Raw genomic sequence first — 17,029 nt, 5'->3', positions numbered from 1 at the left:
GGCTTAATGGGCCGCCTCCTGTTCCTGTGGAACAGGCTCGAGGGGTTGAATGAACCTCCTCCTGTTCCTGTGTAACAGGATCGAGGGGCTGAATGGCCTCCTCCTGTTCCTGTGTAACTGGCTCGAGGGGCTGAATGGCCACCTCCTGTTCAGGGGCTGAATGGGCCTCCTGTTCCTGTGGAACAGGCTCGAGGGTCTGAATGGCCTCCTCCTGTTCCTGTGTAACTGGCTCGAGGGGCTGAATGGCCTCCTCCTGTTCCTGTGTAACAGGCTCGAGGGGCTGAATGGAGGCCTCCTGTTCCTGTGTAACTGGCTCGAGTGGCTGAATGGCCTCCTCTTGTTCCTGTGTAACAGGCTCGAGGGGCTGAATGGCCTCCTCCTGTTCCTGTGTAACTTGCTCGAGGGGCTGAATGGCCTCCTCTTGTTCCTGTGTAACAAGCTCGAGGGGCTGAATGGCCTCCTCCTATTCCTGTATATAAGGCTCGAGACGCTGAATGGGCCTCCTCCTGTTCCTGTGTAACTTGCTCGAGGGGCTGAATGGCCTCCTCCTGTTCCTATGTAACAGGCTCGAGGGGCTGAATGGCCTCCTCCTGTTCCTGTGTAACTTGCTCGAGGGGCTGAATGGCCTCCTCCTGTTCCTGTGTAACTTGCTCGAGGGGCTGAATGGCCTCCTCCTGTTCCTGTGTAACAGGCTCGAGGGGCTGAATGGCCTCCTCCTGTTCCTGTGTAATAGGCTCAAGGGGCTGAATGGCCTCCTCCTGTTCCTGTGTAATAGGCTCGAGAGGCTGAATGGCCTCCTCCTGTTCCTGTGTAACAGGCTCAAGGGGCTGAATGGCCTCCTCCTGTTCCTGTGTAACAGGCTCGAGGGGCTGAATGACCTCCTCCTGTTCCTGTGTAACAGACTCAAGGGGCTGAATGGCCTCCTCCTGTTCCTGTGTAACTTGCTCGAGGGGCTGAATGGCCTCCTCCTGTTCCTGTGTAATAGGCTCAAGGGGCTGAATGGCCTCCTCCTGTTCCTGTGTAACAGGCTCAAGGGGCTGAATGGCCTCCTCCTGTTCCTGTGTAACAGGCTCAAGGGGCTGAATGGGCCTCCTGCCCTTCTGCTCCTTAGTGACGGGGAATAGCTGTTGTGATCAGCGGTGCGGGGTCTATTCGCAGCGACCTGCCCTTTGCAAGCAAAGATCTGTTCCGACTCGTGACCTCGATGGCAGTTGCCATGGTGACTGCGATGGTGGTTTCTCCAGCGGCTCTGCTGTCGGTTTCCATGGTGACTGAGGTTGTTTAACATGCCGGCTCCTTGTTCCACAGACACGGCGAGAGATCATGGCCCGCCGGCTCTCCAGCTTCATGCACCTGATGATGGGACTGAGCGCGGCAGTGAGCTCCAACCCCGGCTGCAGGATTCGCATCACCGCACAAGGCCTGACCCTGAGTAAGGTCACCCTCGGAGCATCGGCCCCCGGGCTACACTGACACCGTTCTCCCCCTCACACACACAACCCGGTACACACAACCCTGTACACACAACCCGTACACACACACACACACCCCCTACACACACACACACAATCCCTGTACACCAGCCCCCCCTGTACACCCCCCCCCCGTACACACACCCACCCCCGTACATACACACCCCCCTGTACACACACACACACACCCCCCCCGTACAAACACCCCCCGTGTACACACATACCCCCTACACACACACACAAAATCCCTGTACACCAGCCCCCCCCCGTACACCCCCCCCCGTACACACCCCCCCCCTCGTACATACACACCCCCCTGTACACACACACACACACCCCCCCCCGTACAAACACACCCCCGTACACACACACACCCCTCTGTACACACACCCCGCCCCCCGGACACACACACCCCCCCCTCCGTACACACACACCCCCCCCTGCACACGCACACACACGCCCCCCCTGCACACGCACACGCACCCCGCGCACCCACATGCGCCCCCTGCGCACAGGCACGCACCCTGTATACACACGCGTGCACACCCCGTACATACACATGCGGATCCCGTATACACACACACCCTGTATACACACACACACACACACACACACACACCACACAGGCCTGACAGAGCTAGGTCTTAGTCCAGTGGCAAGGGTTATCCAAGATGATTGGAGACCTGCTCTGCTGCACAGACCTAGTGCGCACACATATCGCAGTGTGGGCTGGCCCGTGCTGCCCCTGGGCCCTTGGCTCTTCTGGGCCCCGATCACATCCCTCTACAATCTCTCGCCGCTCCTTCGTCCCGACCTCACCACTCCTGCTGTACCTGCCCACACTCCAATCACCGACCTGGATTTGGGTGACGTCAAATCCAGTCACCCTCTTCGTAGCCGTCGCTCTCCTGCAGCAGCACACAGTTCCTGTACACACACATTGCCTCTACATGTGTGTATAAATATATCTATACACACACAAACACACAGTGAATGACAATGGGCTGGGATGCCGCCCACATCATTCCCAATGAAGGTAAACGGTATAATTGTGAAGCGAGTAACTTGTGGCAGATGCACTGCTGTAATCTGAGTGCCCATGAGGGAGAATCTGTTCATTAATATTTTTCTGTTTTCTCAAGTTCGGTACGAAGGACTGAAGTTTGTTGCTGAAGAGCTTGAAAATATCTCGATATCGGATTTATCGGGGAAAGAGGGGCCATTCCAGTACTCTATCAGTGGGTAAGGGTGCCTGGATCTTCCTGTCTCCCTGACGTTTGGTTACTGGTGCCACTATCACTGAGCTCCGTATGTTGCTATCTCACAGGGTGAAAATCACGGACCTGGACCTCTCCACTGCAGCTCTAAACTTCCAGCCCGAGGCTGGGCTGCACTTCGAAGTGAAGAACTCGTCCATCAGCATCACCTTCCAGAGGGACATGCTGTACTGGATGTTGTGAGTCTCTCTGTCCTGTCCTGTATCCCAAGCCACTTCAACCACGCACTCTCCTGTCATTGAAGAGGTTTTGGTTCACACGGTATGACTGGAACCGCTGGGAAATAAACCATTATCCATTTAATCGGTGATGAGCTCTTTAAACTTTGCTTTACAAACAGCCCTTGACACTGTGAGCACATAATCCAGGCTCACACTCCACTGCGGTACTGAGGGAGTGCCGCACTGTCGGAGGGGCAGTACTGAGGGAGTGCCGCACTGTCGGAGGGACAATACTGAGGGAGTGCCGCAGTACTGGGGGAGTGCCGCACTGTCGGAGGGGCAGTACTGAAGGAGTGCCGCACTGTCGGAGAGGCCGTACTGAGGGAGTGCCGCAGTACTGGGGGAGTGCCGCACTGTCGGGAGGGGCAGTACTGGGGGAGCGCCGCACTGTCGGAGAGGCAGTACTGAGGGAGTGCCGCACTATCAGAGGGGCAGTACTGAGGGAGTGCCGCACTGTCTGAGAGGCAGTACTGAGGGAGTGCCGCACTGTCGGAGGGACAATACTGAGGGAGTGCCGCACTGTCAGAGGGGCACTACTGGGGGAGTGCCGCACTGTCAGAGAGGCACTACTGAGGGAGTGCCGCACTGTCGGAGAGGCCGTACTGAGGGAGTGCCGCAGTACTGGGGGAGTGCCGCACTGGGGGAGCGCCGCACTGTCGGAGAGGCAGTACTGAGGGAGTGCCGCACTGTCAGAGGGGCAGTACTGAGGGAGTGCCGCAGTACTGGGGGAGTGCCGCACTGTCGGAGGGGCAGTACTGGGGGAGCGCCGCACTGTCGGAGGGGCAGTACTGAGGGAGTGCTGCACTGTCGGAGGGGCAGTGCTGGGGAAGCGCTGCACTGTCGGAGGTTCAGTATTGAGGGAGCGCTGCACTGTCAGAGGAGCAGTACTGGGAGAGTGCCGCACTGTCGGAGGGACAGTACTGAGGGAGCACAAATAGTTTCAATTCCTGGTGCTGTAACTCCTAATGCATAATGTGAGGATTGAAATCTGGGTGATCAGTAAAGCTCGCTGGGCGGTGAGCAGGGACCAGAGGTAGGGGCATGATCGGGGTTCTGAGGGGGTTGTGGGGGTGACCAGGAGTCAGGGGTGAGACCGGGGGTCAGAGGGGTGAGTGGGGTGGATGACTGGGACTGATGGGGGATCTGGGGGAGGTGACGGGGTGTCTGGGGGGTGGAGGGGGTTGGTCGAGCAGTCTGTTTGGGGTGATGGGGGGTCTGGGGGGGCTGGTGGTCGGCGGTCGGGGGGGGACCAGCGGTCTGGGGGACCGTGGGGTGGTAACCGGGGGTCGTATCGGGTGTCAAAGGAAGTGGGGGATCAGCGACCGGGGGTGGGGACCGGGGGTTGGGTGTCGTGGGGGGTTTAGGGCGGGGGAGGGACCAGGGGTCATGTCGGGGGAGGGGGGGTTTGGGGACTGGGGGGGTGTGATCGGGGGGAGGGTGTGTCAGAGGGACCGGGATCGGGGGTAGGGGCTGTCGGGGAAGGGGACCAGGGGTCGTGTCGGGGGAGGGGGGTTTGGGGACTGGGGGGGGGGGTGTGATAGAGGGGAGGTTATGTCAGAGGGACCGGTGGTTGTGATCGGGGGGGCGGGGACGTGGGGGTGTGATGAGGGGACCGGGGGTCGGGTCGGGGGTCAGGGGTGTGTGTGATCAGGGGGAGGGGACCAGAGGCTGTCGTGCGATGATCCGTCACTGAGCCATGTTGCTTTTTGCAGTCAGGATGTTGGTCAGATTAATGCCTCTGCCGAAGGAGTTGACATCTGGACCGTACTGCACCTGTCCAACAGCCAATCCGGGCAGCTGAGGATAAGCAAGGTGTCCTGCACAGCCTCTATTGCAAGAATGCATGCAAAGTTTACTGGGAGCTTCAGGTAAAGATCTCGCTATATCCATGTCGCCTCCTTCCACATCTCCCAATTACTGGGAACAGTCTCTGTCCGAAATACGCTCTCCCATCCTTTCATCATTTTAAACATTGCTGTCAAATCGCTTCTTAATCTCCTCTACTGTCAAATGAAGTTGAACACAGATAAATGTGAGGTATTACATTGTGGCGGGAAGAATAGGGAGGTCACTTGTTACTTGGAGGGTGAGAGTCTGGGTGGGATAGAGGAACAAAGAGAAATATACAAATCACTAAAAGTTGTAACACAGGTTAGCAAGGCCATAAAAAGCAAACCAGGCACTAGGGTTTATTTCTGGGGATGGAATTGAAAAGTAGCTAAGTTATGCTGAACCTGTATGGAACCTTGGTTAGACCACACTTGAAGTACTGCGTACAGATCTGCTCGCTGTATTATAAGGATGATACCAGAAATGCGAGGGTATACATATCAGGAAAGGATGAACAGGCTGGGTCTCTTTTCTCTTGTAAAAAGATCCCCACCTAATAGAAGTCTTGAAAATTCTGAAAGGTTTTGATAGAGTGGATACAGAGAAAATGTTTCCACTTATGGGGAAGAGCATAACTAGAGACCATCAATATAAGATAGTCACCAAGAAATCCAATGGGGAATTCAGAAGAAACTTCTTTACCCAAAGAGTGCTACCGCAGGGAGGGTTTGAGGCTAATAGTATCGATGCATTTAAGGAGAGGCTAGATAAACATATGAGGGAGCAGGGAATAGAGGGTTTTGCGGATAGGGTTAGATGAGGAAAGATGGGAGGAGGCTCGAGTGGAGCATGGACTGGTTGTTGGGCCGAACGGCCTGTTTCTGTGCCATATATCTTATGTAATTCCAAATGTTTTGTCTTTCTTGCAGTTGTATTTTCTCAGACCAGACAGTGTCCCAGTGAATCTGTACTGTACCCAATCTACTGCCTCAGTATTCACTGTATTGTGGAGCACAAAACTGCATGCAGTGCTCTAACTGTGATCTTACTGAGCTTTTATATAAGTTCGCCATGACATCTTGATTTTTATGTACCATATCCTTACCATAAAACCCAATAACAAGAGTGCGGCACATCGAACCCAACCAAAGGAGATGGAAAGTGGGACACACCCACACCCCTGGGGGAAGATAGAATGTGGGACCCAATCCTCAATTCAAACTGGTCAAATTCACAATATAAACCAGAATAGAAGGGGAAGTTGAATCTGTCAAAACAGCCCAGAAACTATATAAAGAGCCTGGCACAATATAATGGTGGGCAGATCATTGCCATCTGGAGGGGTTTCTCTGAAATGTGTTTAGTTTCACCGAGTGATTCTCTGTGTTCTGTACTTCATACTACTGTCTCTTTTTTACAGTGGCTTTTACGGAATATTCGCAACTCTTCTCACGACAGGTTTGCGATTCCTCATAAACCAGCAGGTAATTCTCCCCCTCTGCACATCACCGATTCCCCTGAGGTAATGGCTGAAATAAACAGGGAAATGACTAGACCACGACAGCATCTTGTATTTGTATAGCGCCTTTAACATAAAACGTCCCAAGGAGGGCTATCAAACAAAATCTGACAGCGAGCCACATATGGAGATATTAGGAAAGCTTGGATGAAGAGGCAGGTTTTAAGGAGGAGAAAGAAGCAGAGAGGTTTATGGAGGGAAGTCCAGAGTTAAGGGCCCAGTCAGTGAAGGCACGGCCACCGATGGTGAAACGATTAAAATCAGGGATACACAAGAAGCCAGAATTGGAGGTTTACAGAGATCTCTAAGGGTTGTTGGGCTGGAGGAGGTTAAAGAGATAGGGAGGATTGAGGCTATAGAGGGATTTTAAAACAAGGTTCAGAACTTTAAATTTGAGGCGTTGCAGGACCCGAAGCCATTGTAGGTCAATGAGCTCAGGGGTAAGGGGTGAACAGGACTTGGTGCGAGTTAGGACATGGGCAGAGTTTTGGATGAGCAAAGTGGGAGAATGAGCGGGAGAAAGTTGGAATAGTTAAGTCCAGAGGTAATAAAAGCATGGATGAGGATTTCAGCAGCGGATGAGCTGAGGCAGGGGCGGAGTCTGAGCCGGGTGATGTTACGGAGGTGGAACGAGGCAGTGTTAGTGATGGAGAGGATATGGGGTGGATGCACAGCTCGGTCAAATATGACACCAGGTTACAAACAGTTTGGTTGAGCCTCAGACAGATGCCAGGGAGAGAGATGGAGTTGGTGGCGAGGAACGGAGGTTGTGGGGGGGCCCAAGATGTCTTCGGACACACAAATCTGGAGGGGGGGGTTATACTGGGTGTGGGCAGTGTGTCAGTGGGGGGGGTTTATATTGGGGGTGGGCAGTATATCGGGGGGGGGGGGGGTTATACTGGGGGTGGGCAGTGTGTCAGTGAGAAGGATTGATTCTGCCTGGTATATGTGAATAATCCTCCTTTCTCTGCCCCTGTAGATTTGCCCAGCCTTACAGCATGCAGCAATGGTGCTGTTGAACTCGATACTGAAAACTGTGCCAGGTACGTATGTATAAACCCAGTGTTTAGAGACCACCATCATCATCATAGGCAGTCCCTCGGAATCGAGGAAGACTTGCTTCCACTTCTGAAGTGAGTTCTTTGGTGGCTGAACAGTCCAACATGAGAGCCATAGTTCCTGTCACAGGTGGGACATACAGTCGCTGAGGGAAGGGGTCTGGTTTGCCGCACGCTCCTTCCGCTGCCTGCACTTGGTTTCTGCATGCTCTCGGTGTTGAGACTCGAGATGCTCAGCGCCCTCCCGGATGCACTTCCTCCACTTAGGGCGGTCTTTGGCCAGAGACTCCCAGGTGTCGGTGGGGATCTCGCACTTTATCAGGGAGGCTTTGAGGGTGTCCTTGTAACGTTTCCGCTACTCACCTTTGACTCGTCTGCCTTGAAGGAGTTCCGAGTAGAGCGCTTGCTTTGGAAGTCTCGTGTCTGGCATGCGACCTATGTGGTCTGCCCAATGGAGCTGATCAAGTGTGGTCAGTGCTTCAATGCTGGGGATGTTGGCCTGAATGAGGACGCTGATGTTGGTGCGTCTGTTCTCCCAGGGGATTTGCAGGACCTTGCTTTACTGGTGAACCCTTTCTGTGCAATGAATTTCATGTTGGACTGACAGAAGTGGGTGAGGGTCTCCATGTGTGGTCAGGGCAGGGACCACACGGAGGCAAAGATCGAGCGGGGCAGGGGTTTGGTTTGAAGTGGCGGTTCTCAGCGTGTTTGCCCATCGGGTGAGTATGGTAAAGCTGTGAGCAGCTCACCTTGGTTTCAGGCGACCACTGCACGTGGTGATTGGCGGATTTCGGGAAGGATTGATGCAGTGTGGCATTCACAACGCACCGTGCCGGGGCACAGGCTGCATGGTGACTGTCGCACACGGCTCTGTTAAAGCTTCTGAAGTCTGACTTCACAGAGTAACCAACAGACCTGGACGTGCCGCCACAATCCCAGCTTGTGGCCGAGCTGTCAGCTTTGCTTCATTTCACTCGCTTTCAGGAGGGAGGGAAGCTGAAACGCAACCCTTAATCTGCCAAGTATCTGCATCCCCTCCATATATAGACTGGGCAATGGGTGTTACATTGCAGATATTCCTGGGGAATACAGGGAGACGCATGGCGAGGGGTAAGAGTAATTAGAAGGGAAGGGTTGTACAGTACTGATGGAGCCCGCCCTGTGATCAGGCAATGCAATACACCCAGGCACAGCACCAAGGTAGTCTACACCACTGGTTATCAAAGCCAGCACTGAGCTACAAAGGTGCTCACACTCCTTCTCACTCCCATAGCTCCAACGTCCGCACTGAGAGTAATGGCCTTTGTTGTTACCTTTCTTCGCTCAATGCTTGTGGGGAATCACACCCCCCCCCCAGTTTAATTGCCGCTGTCTTTGATTAACCAGACTGCTGGTGCTAAAGAAAGAAGAAAGACTTGCATTTATATAGCGCCTTTCACCGCCTCAGGACATTTCACAGCCACTGAAGAATTTTTGAAGAGTAGTCACTGCTGTAATGTAGGAAGCGTGGCGGCCAATTTGCGCACAGCAAGCTCCCACACACAGCAATGAGGCAAATGACCAGATCATCTATTTCTGTTGGCTGAGTGATAAATGTTGGCCAATGAGTAACAGCAAAAGGAGGAACATTTTCTCCCAAATGAAAACAGGGAAGGGCTGTAACGGCATAGCAGAACTTAAAATACTCCAGAGAAAATGGTGATTAAAAGTCCTGAGGTTAAAAGCAGAAAGTGTGGCTGCAGGGAATCCCATTTCCAAACTTCCAGACACGCCAATCGAGCGTCTGATTTACAAACTTAGAAACATAGAAATTTACAGGGCAGAAGGAGGCCATTCCGGCCCATCGTGTCCGCGCTGGCCGACAAAGAGCCACATGGCCTTCGGTCAGCAGCCCTGAAGGTTACATATAAACCTATGAACAATGACGGAAAGGCAAAGAGCACCCAGCCCAACCAGTCCGCCTCACACAACTGTGACACCCCTTACACTGAAACATTCTACACTCCACCCCAACCGGAGCCATGCAGTCTCCTGGGATTTGTAGGAGATGGCTGACAGTGCCGCGTGAGAGAACAACTCTGGGAATCTTACTGCACTCCAAGAGAGCCAGGGTTACACAGACCACACACTCCGCTCCCCATACCACTGCTCCGCAGTCGATCTGGATGGTTCAGTACAGCACACCCACACTTCATGTTCGGATTGTGGGAGAGCAGGGCCTGTGGGGTGTGTCCCACGATTACACAACTGAATCCTGCTTCTTTATCCCAGTGATGGAATTGCTGATCTGTGGGGGGGGGGGGGGGGGGCGGGGGGGTGTGTGGTGGCGGTCTGTGTTGCTGCCTGGGATTGAGCGAGCAGGACTCTGTAGTTTAACTCGGGTAGTCAGCCTTCAGGTGGCGATCTCCAGGAATCCCAGCCAGAGGAGCGTTGGTGTACAGGGGTCTGAATCTCCAGGCGTGTCAGGTCCGTGCATCAGATTGCAGACTGGTGGTGGTGATAAGGAACGTCCTGGGACTTACACCTCCTTTCTTTCCCTATAAAGTGCGAACACCAGTGGATCAATACATAGGGATCGACTATTCATTCCTCAGCGACCCAGATGTTACGTCTGACTGGATGGACATGGAATTCAAGGTAAGGCCTATTGCCAGCTGGCAGCCTCCAGACACTCCCAGTGACCCCGATACCTGACTCCCTGCCACCCAGGATCACTCACTTCCTGGTGTCGCGGGGTGGGGGACGCTTTGGGTGAGATTCCCAGAGCGGGTGCGAGCCAGGGCTTAGAGCAGTCACAAGCCCAGTGCTACCCTGATGGAAAAGTCCACCCTTAACGACCCTCCCTCCGTCCCATTTCACAGGACTCCACTCCCTCTCTCTCTCCTTCCCTCCCTCATCCCTCACAGGATTCACCTTCCTCCCTCCCTCCCTCTCTCTCTCGCCTTCCCTCCCTCCCGGGACTCCCCTCCCTCCCTTCCTCCCTCTCTTTCTCTCTCCCTCCCCCCCTCCCTCACGAGACTCTCCTCCCTCCCTCCCTCCCTCCCTGGGCCTTGTTAATGGCCCAGCCTACCAGATTGAGGCCTGTTCTGCCTGTCCAGCACCCAGGAGGGAAAGCAAAGTCACGGCCAGTCTTGGGTCTTGTCATGTGTAATGGAACTTGGGTGACCATCCATTGTCTTCGACGAGGACAATCCAGATCCAGGGGCTCCAGTCTGGTCGGTTAATAAATGGTAAAGTGGCCTACAGTACTGGACCAGAAACCGAAATGTTGTAAATTCAAATCCCAACATGGAAAAGTGTGGAACTGAATTCAATAAATCTGGTGATTTGTGGTAGCAGGCTGGCACCAGAGCGATGACCACGGAAGATGTTGTAAAAACCCAACTGGTTCATTGATGTCTTTCAGGGAATGGAAGCTGCCACCGATCTAGCTTGCCTGGTTAATGTTCCCAGGGTAACTAGGGACAGACAATGAAATGTCTGCATCGCCCACATCCCGAAGATAAATATTGTTTTAAAACATCCGTCCACACCCACCATCAGCTGCCCACAGGGAGTAGGCCAAGCATCAACATCTGTAACAGCTGCTTACAACAGCTGTCCAGTCTATGTCTGATTCCAGAGGATCACCTAACTGGGCAACAACTGGACATTCAGTGACTGTGACACTTCATTCTTCATCATCTGCTTTTCAGTTGCTGGGTGTATGTGTCAGTGCAGCCAATTTGACCTTTGGCCAGGTGTGAACAGACCACCTTTGGGTAGGTTTCAGCATCCGTTGGTGCGCGTCACTTTAACCATTTCACACATGCCCACACTGTTTCTTTACAGTGCCCTGCCCCCTTTTGCTGTACTGGAAAATAAGTTGCATTTATATCGTTTTTCTCACACAGGCCATCCCAAAGCAGCTGATAGTCAAAGGATGAATGTGAACAGTAGTTGCTGTTGTAATGTCGGAAACACAGCAGTCAGGAACCAGAGTGCGTTCCACTCCGGATATTAGTGGGGTTTGATCTGGTTCCAATCCTGATATTTGCTGTGATGGAAACTCCTGGATTGTGGCCACACTGCCCTGCTAACTTTCTGCTTCTTGTTGAATTGCGTTCCTGTTTCAGGGGATGTTCTACACTCTCAAGAATGAGAATGACACGCTGCCGAACACTGCAATCTCACCTCTTCTGAAGGGCAAAGAGCGAATGGTGTACCTCTCCCTGTCTGAGTACTTCTTCGATTCCGCCATGTACTCCTATTATAGAGCTGGAGTGCTGCAGACAGAGATACCCGAGAAAAAGGTACAGCTCCAAATCTTCACAGCCTGGTACCTTACAAAATAAATCACTGACAATAGTTGCTTAACCTCCTCATTCCCAATTTGTTTCAGATGTCAGCGGACCTTGCTTATTTGCTCAGGACTACATTCTTTGGGGCAATCATTTTGCTGGTAAGTAACTTATAGTGACCGGGACTGTTACTGCTCCTGTCTCTCCCGACTCTCGCTCTGTCTCTCTTTCCTGATTCTCTCTCTCCCTCTCTCTTTCCTGATTCTCTCTCTCCCTCTCTCTGTGTCTCTCTGTCTCTCGCTCTCTCTCTGTCTCTGTCCCTCTCTCTCTCCCTCTCTCTGTCTCTGTCCCTCTCTCTCTCTGTCCCTCTCTCTCTCAGTCCCCCTCTCTCTCTCTCTCTGTCCCTCTCTCTCTCTGTCCTTCTCTCTCTCGCTCTCTCTGTCCCTCCCTCTGTCCCTCTCTCTCTCTGTCCCTCTCTCTCTCTGTCCCTCTCTCTCTCTGTCCCTCTCTCTCTCTGTTCCTCTCTCTCTCTGTCCCCCTCTCTCTCTGTCCCTCTCTCTGTCCCTCTCTCTGCCCCTCTCTCTGCCCCTCTCTCTCTCCCTCTCTCTGCCCCTCTCTCTCTCCCTCTCTCTCTCCCTCTGTCCCTCCTCTCTCCCTCTCTGTCCATCCTCTCTCCCTCTCTGTCCCTCCTCTCTCTCAATCTCTCTGTCGCTCTCTGTCTCTCTCTCTGTCCCTCTCTGTCTGTCCATCTCTGTCTCTCTCTCTCTCTCTCTCTCTCTCTCCCTCTCCCTCTCCCTCTCCCTCTCCCTGTCTGTCCGTCTCTATCTGTCTGTCTGTCTCTTTCTCTATCTGTACCTCTGTCTGTTTCGCTCTCTCTCTCGCTGTCTGTCCATCTCTGTCCATCTCTGTCTCTATCTGTCTGTCTCTCTCTCTCTGACTCTCTGTCTGTACCTCTTCTGTTTCGCTCTCTCTCTCTCTCTCTCTCCCACTCTGTTTCTCTCTCGCTGTCTGTCCCTCTCTCTCGCTCTCTCTCTCTCTCCCCCTCTCTCTCTCGCTCTTTCTCTCTTTCTCTGTGTCTCTCTCTTTCTCTGTGTCTCTCTTTCTCTGTGTCTCTCTCTCCCCGCCCTCTCTCGACGCCCTCTCTCTCTCTCTCTCGCCCTCTCTCTCTCTCTCTCTCTCTCTCTCTCTCTCTCTCTCTCGCTGCCCTCTCTCTCTCTCTCTCTCTCTCTCTCGCCGCCCTCTCTCTCTCTCTCTGTCTGTACCTCTGTCTGTTTTGCTCTCTGTCTCTCTCTGCGCCTCTCTGTCTGTCTCTCTCTCTCTGCGCCTCTCTGTCTCTCTCTCTCTCTGCGCCTCTCTGTCTCTGTCTCTCTGTATGCATCTCTGTTGTCTCTGTCTGTCTGTCTCTGTCTCTCGCGCGCTGTGTCACTCACGCTCTCTGTCTCTGTCTCTCTCTCTCTCTCTGTCTCTCTCTCCCTGACTCGCTCTCTCTCTCTCCCTGTCTCTCTCTCTCTCTCTCTCCCTCTCTCTCTCCGTCTCTCTCTCTCTCTCTGTTTTGCTATCTGTCTGTTTCTCTCTCTCTCTACCTCTGTCTGTTTTGCTCTCTGTCTATCTCTCTTGCTCTCTCTCTTTCTCTGTCTCTGTCTCTCTCTGCCTCTCTGTCTCTCTGTCTGTTTCGCTCTCTGTCTCTGATATGTCCTTACTATACAGTACAAATGCACACGAGGCCCATACTAGAGAGAAGGTCACTCTGTGACCAGTAACCTTTATTCGCCAGCACTGAAGTGGAGAAAATGGGTGGAGCTTCCCCTTTTATACCTGAAAGTCCAGGTTAGGAGTGTCTCGCACAAGTTCACCACCTAGTGGTCAGTGTTCTCACGGTGTACAACTTAGGTCAGTTTATACATGGATTACAATGACAGTTGAATACATGACATCACCTCCCCCACCCCCCCGCCAAAGTCTTATTGGGATCACAGGTTAAGTCTCTCTGGTGGTTTATGCTCCCTTGTAGAGCGCCTGAGTTGGGGCTCCGGTTGTTGGGTGCTGGCCTGAGTGTCTGCTGTTTGCGGTGCCTCAGGCCTGTCCGGACTGCCCACAGTGACTGGGCTCTCCTCCACTTGGTTCCGGTGTTCGGTCACCTGTGGTGGAGTGAACTCTATATCGTGTTCTTCCTCTGCTTCTTCTATGGGGTTTCTGAACCTCCTTTTTGTTTGATCCACATGTTTGCGGCAGATTTGTCCATTGGTAAGTTTAACTACCAGAATCCTATTCCCATCTTTGGCAATCACAGTGCCTGCGAGCCATTTAGGCCCTGCAGCGTAGTTGAGGACAAAGACAAGGTCATTGACATCAATACCTCGCGCCTTCGCATTCCCGTCATGGTAGTCACATTGTGACTGGCGCCTGCTCTCAACAATTTCTTTCATGGTCGGGTGTATGAGGGATAACCTGGTTTTGAGCATCCTTTTCATTAGCAGCTCTGAGGGTGGAACCCCTGTGAGCGAGTGTGGTCAGGATCTATTGGCCAACAGGAGGCGTGATAAGCGGCTTTGTAGGGAACCCCCTTGGATTCTGAGCATCCCCTGTTTGATTATCTGCACTGCTCGTTCCGCCTGACCGTTTGAGGCCAGCTTGAACGCTGCCGTTCTGACATGGTTGATACCATTTCCTGCCATGACGTCCTGGAATTCAGGGCCATTGTCGCTGACCAAGATGTCTGGTAGACAATGGGCGGCGAACATTGCCCGTAGACTTTCTACCGTGGCAGAGGATGTGCTTGAATTTAAAATGTCACACTCGATCCATTTGGAGTAGGTGTCTACTACAACCAAAAACATTTTTCCCATGAAAGGACCTGCATAGTCCACATGGATGCGTGACCATGGCTTGGCGGGCCAGGACCAGGGGCTAAGGGGGGCATCCCTGGGCGCATTGCCCAGCTGGGCACACGTGTTGCACTTGCGAACACAAAGTTCCAGGTCTGCATCTATCTCTGGCCACCAAACGTGTGACCTGGCAATTGCCTTCATCATGACAATGCCCGGGTGCTCATTGTGGAGTTCTCTGATATCTCTCTGCCCATCTGGGGCATGATTACTCGGTTTCCCCATAGTAGGCAATCAGCCTGAATTGAGAGTTCATCCTTGCGCCTGTGAAATGGTTTAAATTCCTCAGGGCATGCCCCATACGTGGCTGCCCAGTCCCCATTCAGGACACATTTCTTGACTAAAGTCAGTAGCGGGTCTCTATTTGTCCAGACTTTGATCTGACGGGCTGTCACGGGTGAGCCTTCGCTTTCAAAAGCTTCAACAGCCATGACCATCTCAGCAGCATGCTCGGTTGCCCCCTTGGTGGTGGCTAGTGGGAGCCTGCTGAGTGCATTGGTGCAGTTTTCAGTGCCCAGTCTGTGCCGAATTGTATAGTCATAGGCGGCTAATGTGAGTGCCCACCTCTATGTGGGCCGACGCATTTGTATTTATGGCCTTGTTATCGGCCAAAAGGGACGTGAGGGGTTTGTGATCTGTCTCCAGCTCAAACTTCCTGCCAAACAGGTACTGGTGCATTTTCTTACCACATATACACATGCATGCGCCTCCTTTTCTACCATCCCGTAGCCCCTTTCTGCCTGGGACAGACTTCTGGAGGCATAAGCTACCGGCTGTAACTGACCCTTGGCATTAACATGCTGCAACACACACCCGACCCCATAGGACGACACATCGCACATTAAAACAAGTTTCTTACATGGGTCATATAGTGTTAACAGATTGTTGGAGCATAACAAGTTGCGTGCTCTATCAAAAGCCCTTTCCTGGCTGTCCCCCCAGACCCAATCACAACCTTTGCGTAGGAGCACGTGTAGCGGCTCTAACAGCGTACTCAATTTGGGAAGAAAATTACCAAAATAGTTCAGGAGCCCCAGGAACGAACGCAGCTCCGTCGTGTTACGGGGTCTGGGTGCTCTCTGGATCGCTTCCATTTTAAACGCAGTAGGTCTGATCCCGTCTGCTGCTACCCTCATCCCCAGGAATTCTACCTCTGGAGCTAGAAAGACGCATTTCGCCTTTTTCAGTCGCAGACCTACCCAGTCCGGTCTGCGTAGCACCTCCTCCAGGTTGTGGAGGTGTTCTTCAGTATCACAACCCGTGATGAGGATGTCACCTTGAAAAACCACCGTCCTTGGAATCGACTTGAGGAAACTTTCCATGTTTCGTTGAAAGATCGCGGCGACCGAGCGAATCCCGAACAGACATCTGTTGTACTCAAACAACCCCTTGTGTGTCGTGATGGTGGTCAGCTTCTTCGACTCACTCGCCAGCTCCTGGGTCATGTAAGCTGAGGTCAGGTTCAATTTTGAAAAAGGTTTGCCACCGGATAGCGTCGCAAAGAGGTCCTCCGCTCTCGGTAGCGGGTACTGGTCTTGGAGTGACACCCGATTGATGGTGGCCTTGTAATCACCACATATTCTGACCGACCCATCCGCCTTGAGCACCGGCACAATCGGGCTCGCCCAGTCTCTGAATTCGACTGGTGAGATGATGCCTTCCCTCAACAGGCGGTCCAATTCACCTTCTATCTTTTCCCGCATCACGTACGGCACTGCTCTGGCCTTGTGGTGTACTGGCCTGGCGTCCGGGTTTATGTGAATCACTACCTTGGTCCCCATGAAAGTGCCAATGCCGGGTTGAAATAGTGAATCAAATTTGTCCAGGACCTGTGAGCATGATATTCGCTCCACAGAAGAAATTGCATTGACATCGCCACATTTCCAGTTCATGACAGCAAGCCAACTCCTCCCCAGCAGTGCGGGACCGTCCCCCGGGACAATCCAGAGTGGCAACCTGTTCTCCGAATCTTTGTGGGTCACAACTACCATGGCGCTGCCGAGCACCGGAATGATCTCCTTTGTATATGTCCGTAGCTGTGCGTCAATCGGCAATAATTTTGGCCTCCTGGCCTTGGTAGCCCACAACTTGTCGAACTGTTTGATACTCATTAGGGACTGGCTGGCCCCCGTGTCTAGCTCCATTGATACTGGGATGCCATTGAGGAGCACTTTCATCATTATCCGTGGCGTCCTGGTGTATGAACTGTATATGTGATCCACATGAACTCGCTGAACTTCAGCTTCCAGCGATTTCCCCCAGTGTCCATTTGGCCTCGTAGGGCTTACATTGGACCCATCCTCCTCCTACATCAGCCTGGCTGCAGGCCTCCTGCACATACGCGCCAAGTGACCGCTGACGTTGCAGTTTCTGCAGGTATATTGCTGATACCTGCAAGCTCTGGCTGTGTGTTTGCCTCCACACCTCCAACATGAGCCGTTGTTGGAAACAAAAGGTCCATTACCAGTCGATCGTCTCTGACTGTCT

At 53.0% G+C, this 17,029-nt stretch overlaps 1 protein-coding gene across 6 annotated transcripts in view; it reads left to right on the top strand.

Annotated features, from left to right (window-relative positions):
- Positions 1 to 17,029, top strand: part of pltp (phospholipid transfer protein) — a 132,619-nt gene that overhangs the window by 38,510 nt on the left and 77,080 nt on the right. For all 6 annotated transcript variants that reach the window (XM_070895911.1, XM_070895908.1, XM_070895906.1 and 3 more), the window contains 9 exons: positions 1,309 to 1,432; positions 2,615 to 2,714; positions 2,800 to 2,928; positions 4,683 to 4,838; positions 6,221 to 6,284; positions 7,299 to 7,362; positions 9,923 to 10,014; positions 11,493 to 11,669; positions 11,759 to 11,818. In XM_070895911.1, the coding sequence (XP_070752012.1) occupies positions 1,324 to 1,432; positions 2,615 to 2,714; positions 2,800 to 2,928; positions 4,683 to 4,838; positions 6,221 to 6,284; positions 7,299 to 7,362; positions 9,923 to 10,014; positions 11,493 to 11,669; positions 11,759 to 11,818 (951 nt within the window). In that variant the 5' untranslated portion in view covers positions 1,309 to 1,323. The remainder of the gene's footprint in view (positions 1 to 1,308; positions 1,433 to 2,614; positions 2,715 to 2,799; positions 2,929 to 4,682; positions 4,839 to 6,220; positions 6,285 to 7,298; positions 7,363 to 9,922; positions 10,015 to 11,492; positions 11,670 to 11,758; positions 11,819 to 17,029) is intronic.

The sequence above is a fragment of the Pristiophorus japonicus genome, chromosome 12 (assembly GCF_044704955.1).
Source record: "Pristiophorus japonicus isolate sPriJap1 chromosome 12, sPriJap1.hap1, whole genome shotgun sequence".
Classification (NCBI taxonomy): Eukaryota; Metazoa; Chordata; class Chondrichthyes; family Pristiophoridae; genus Pristiophorus; species Pristiophorus japonicus.
Note: the sequence above shows the minus strand (reverse complement) of the source record. Positions and strands in the feature narration are given on the sequence as shown.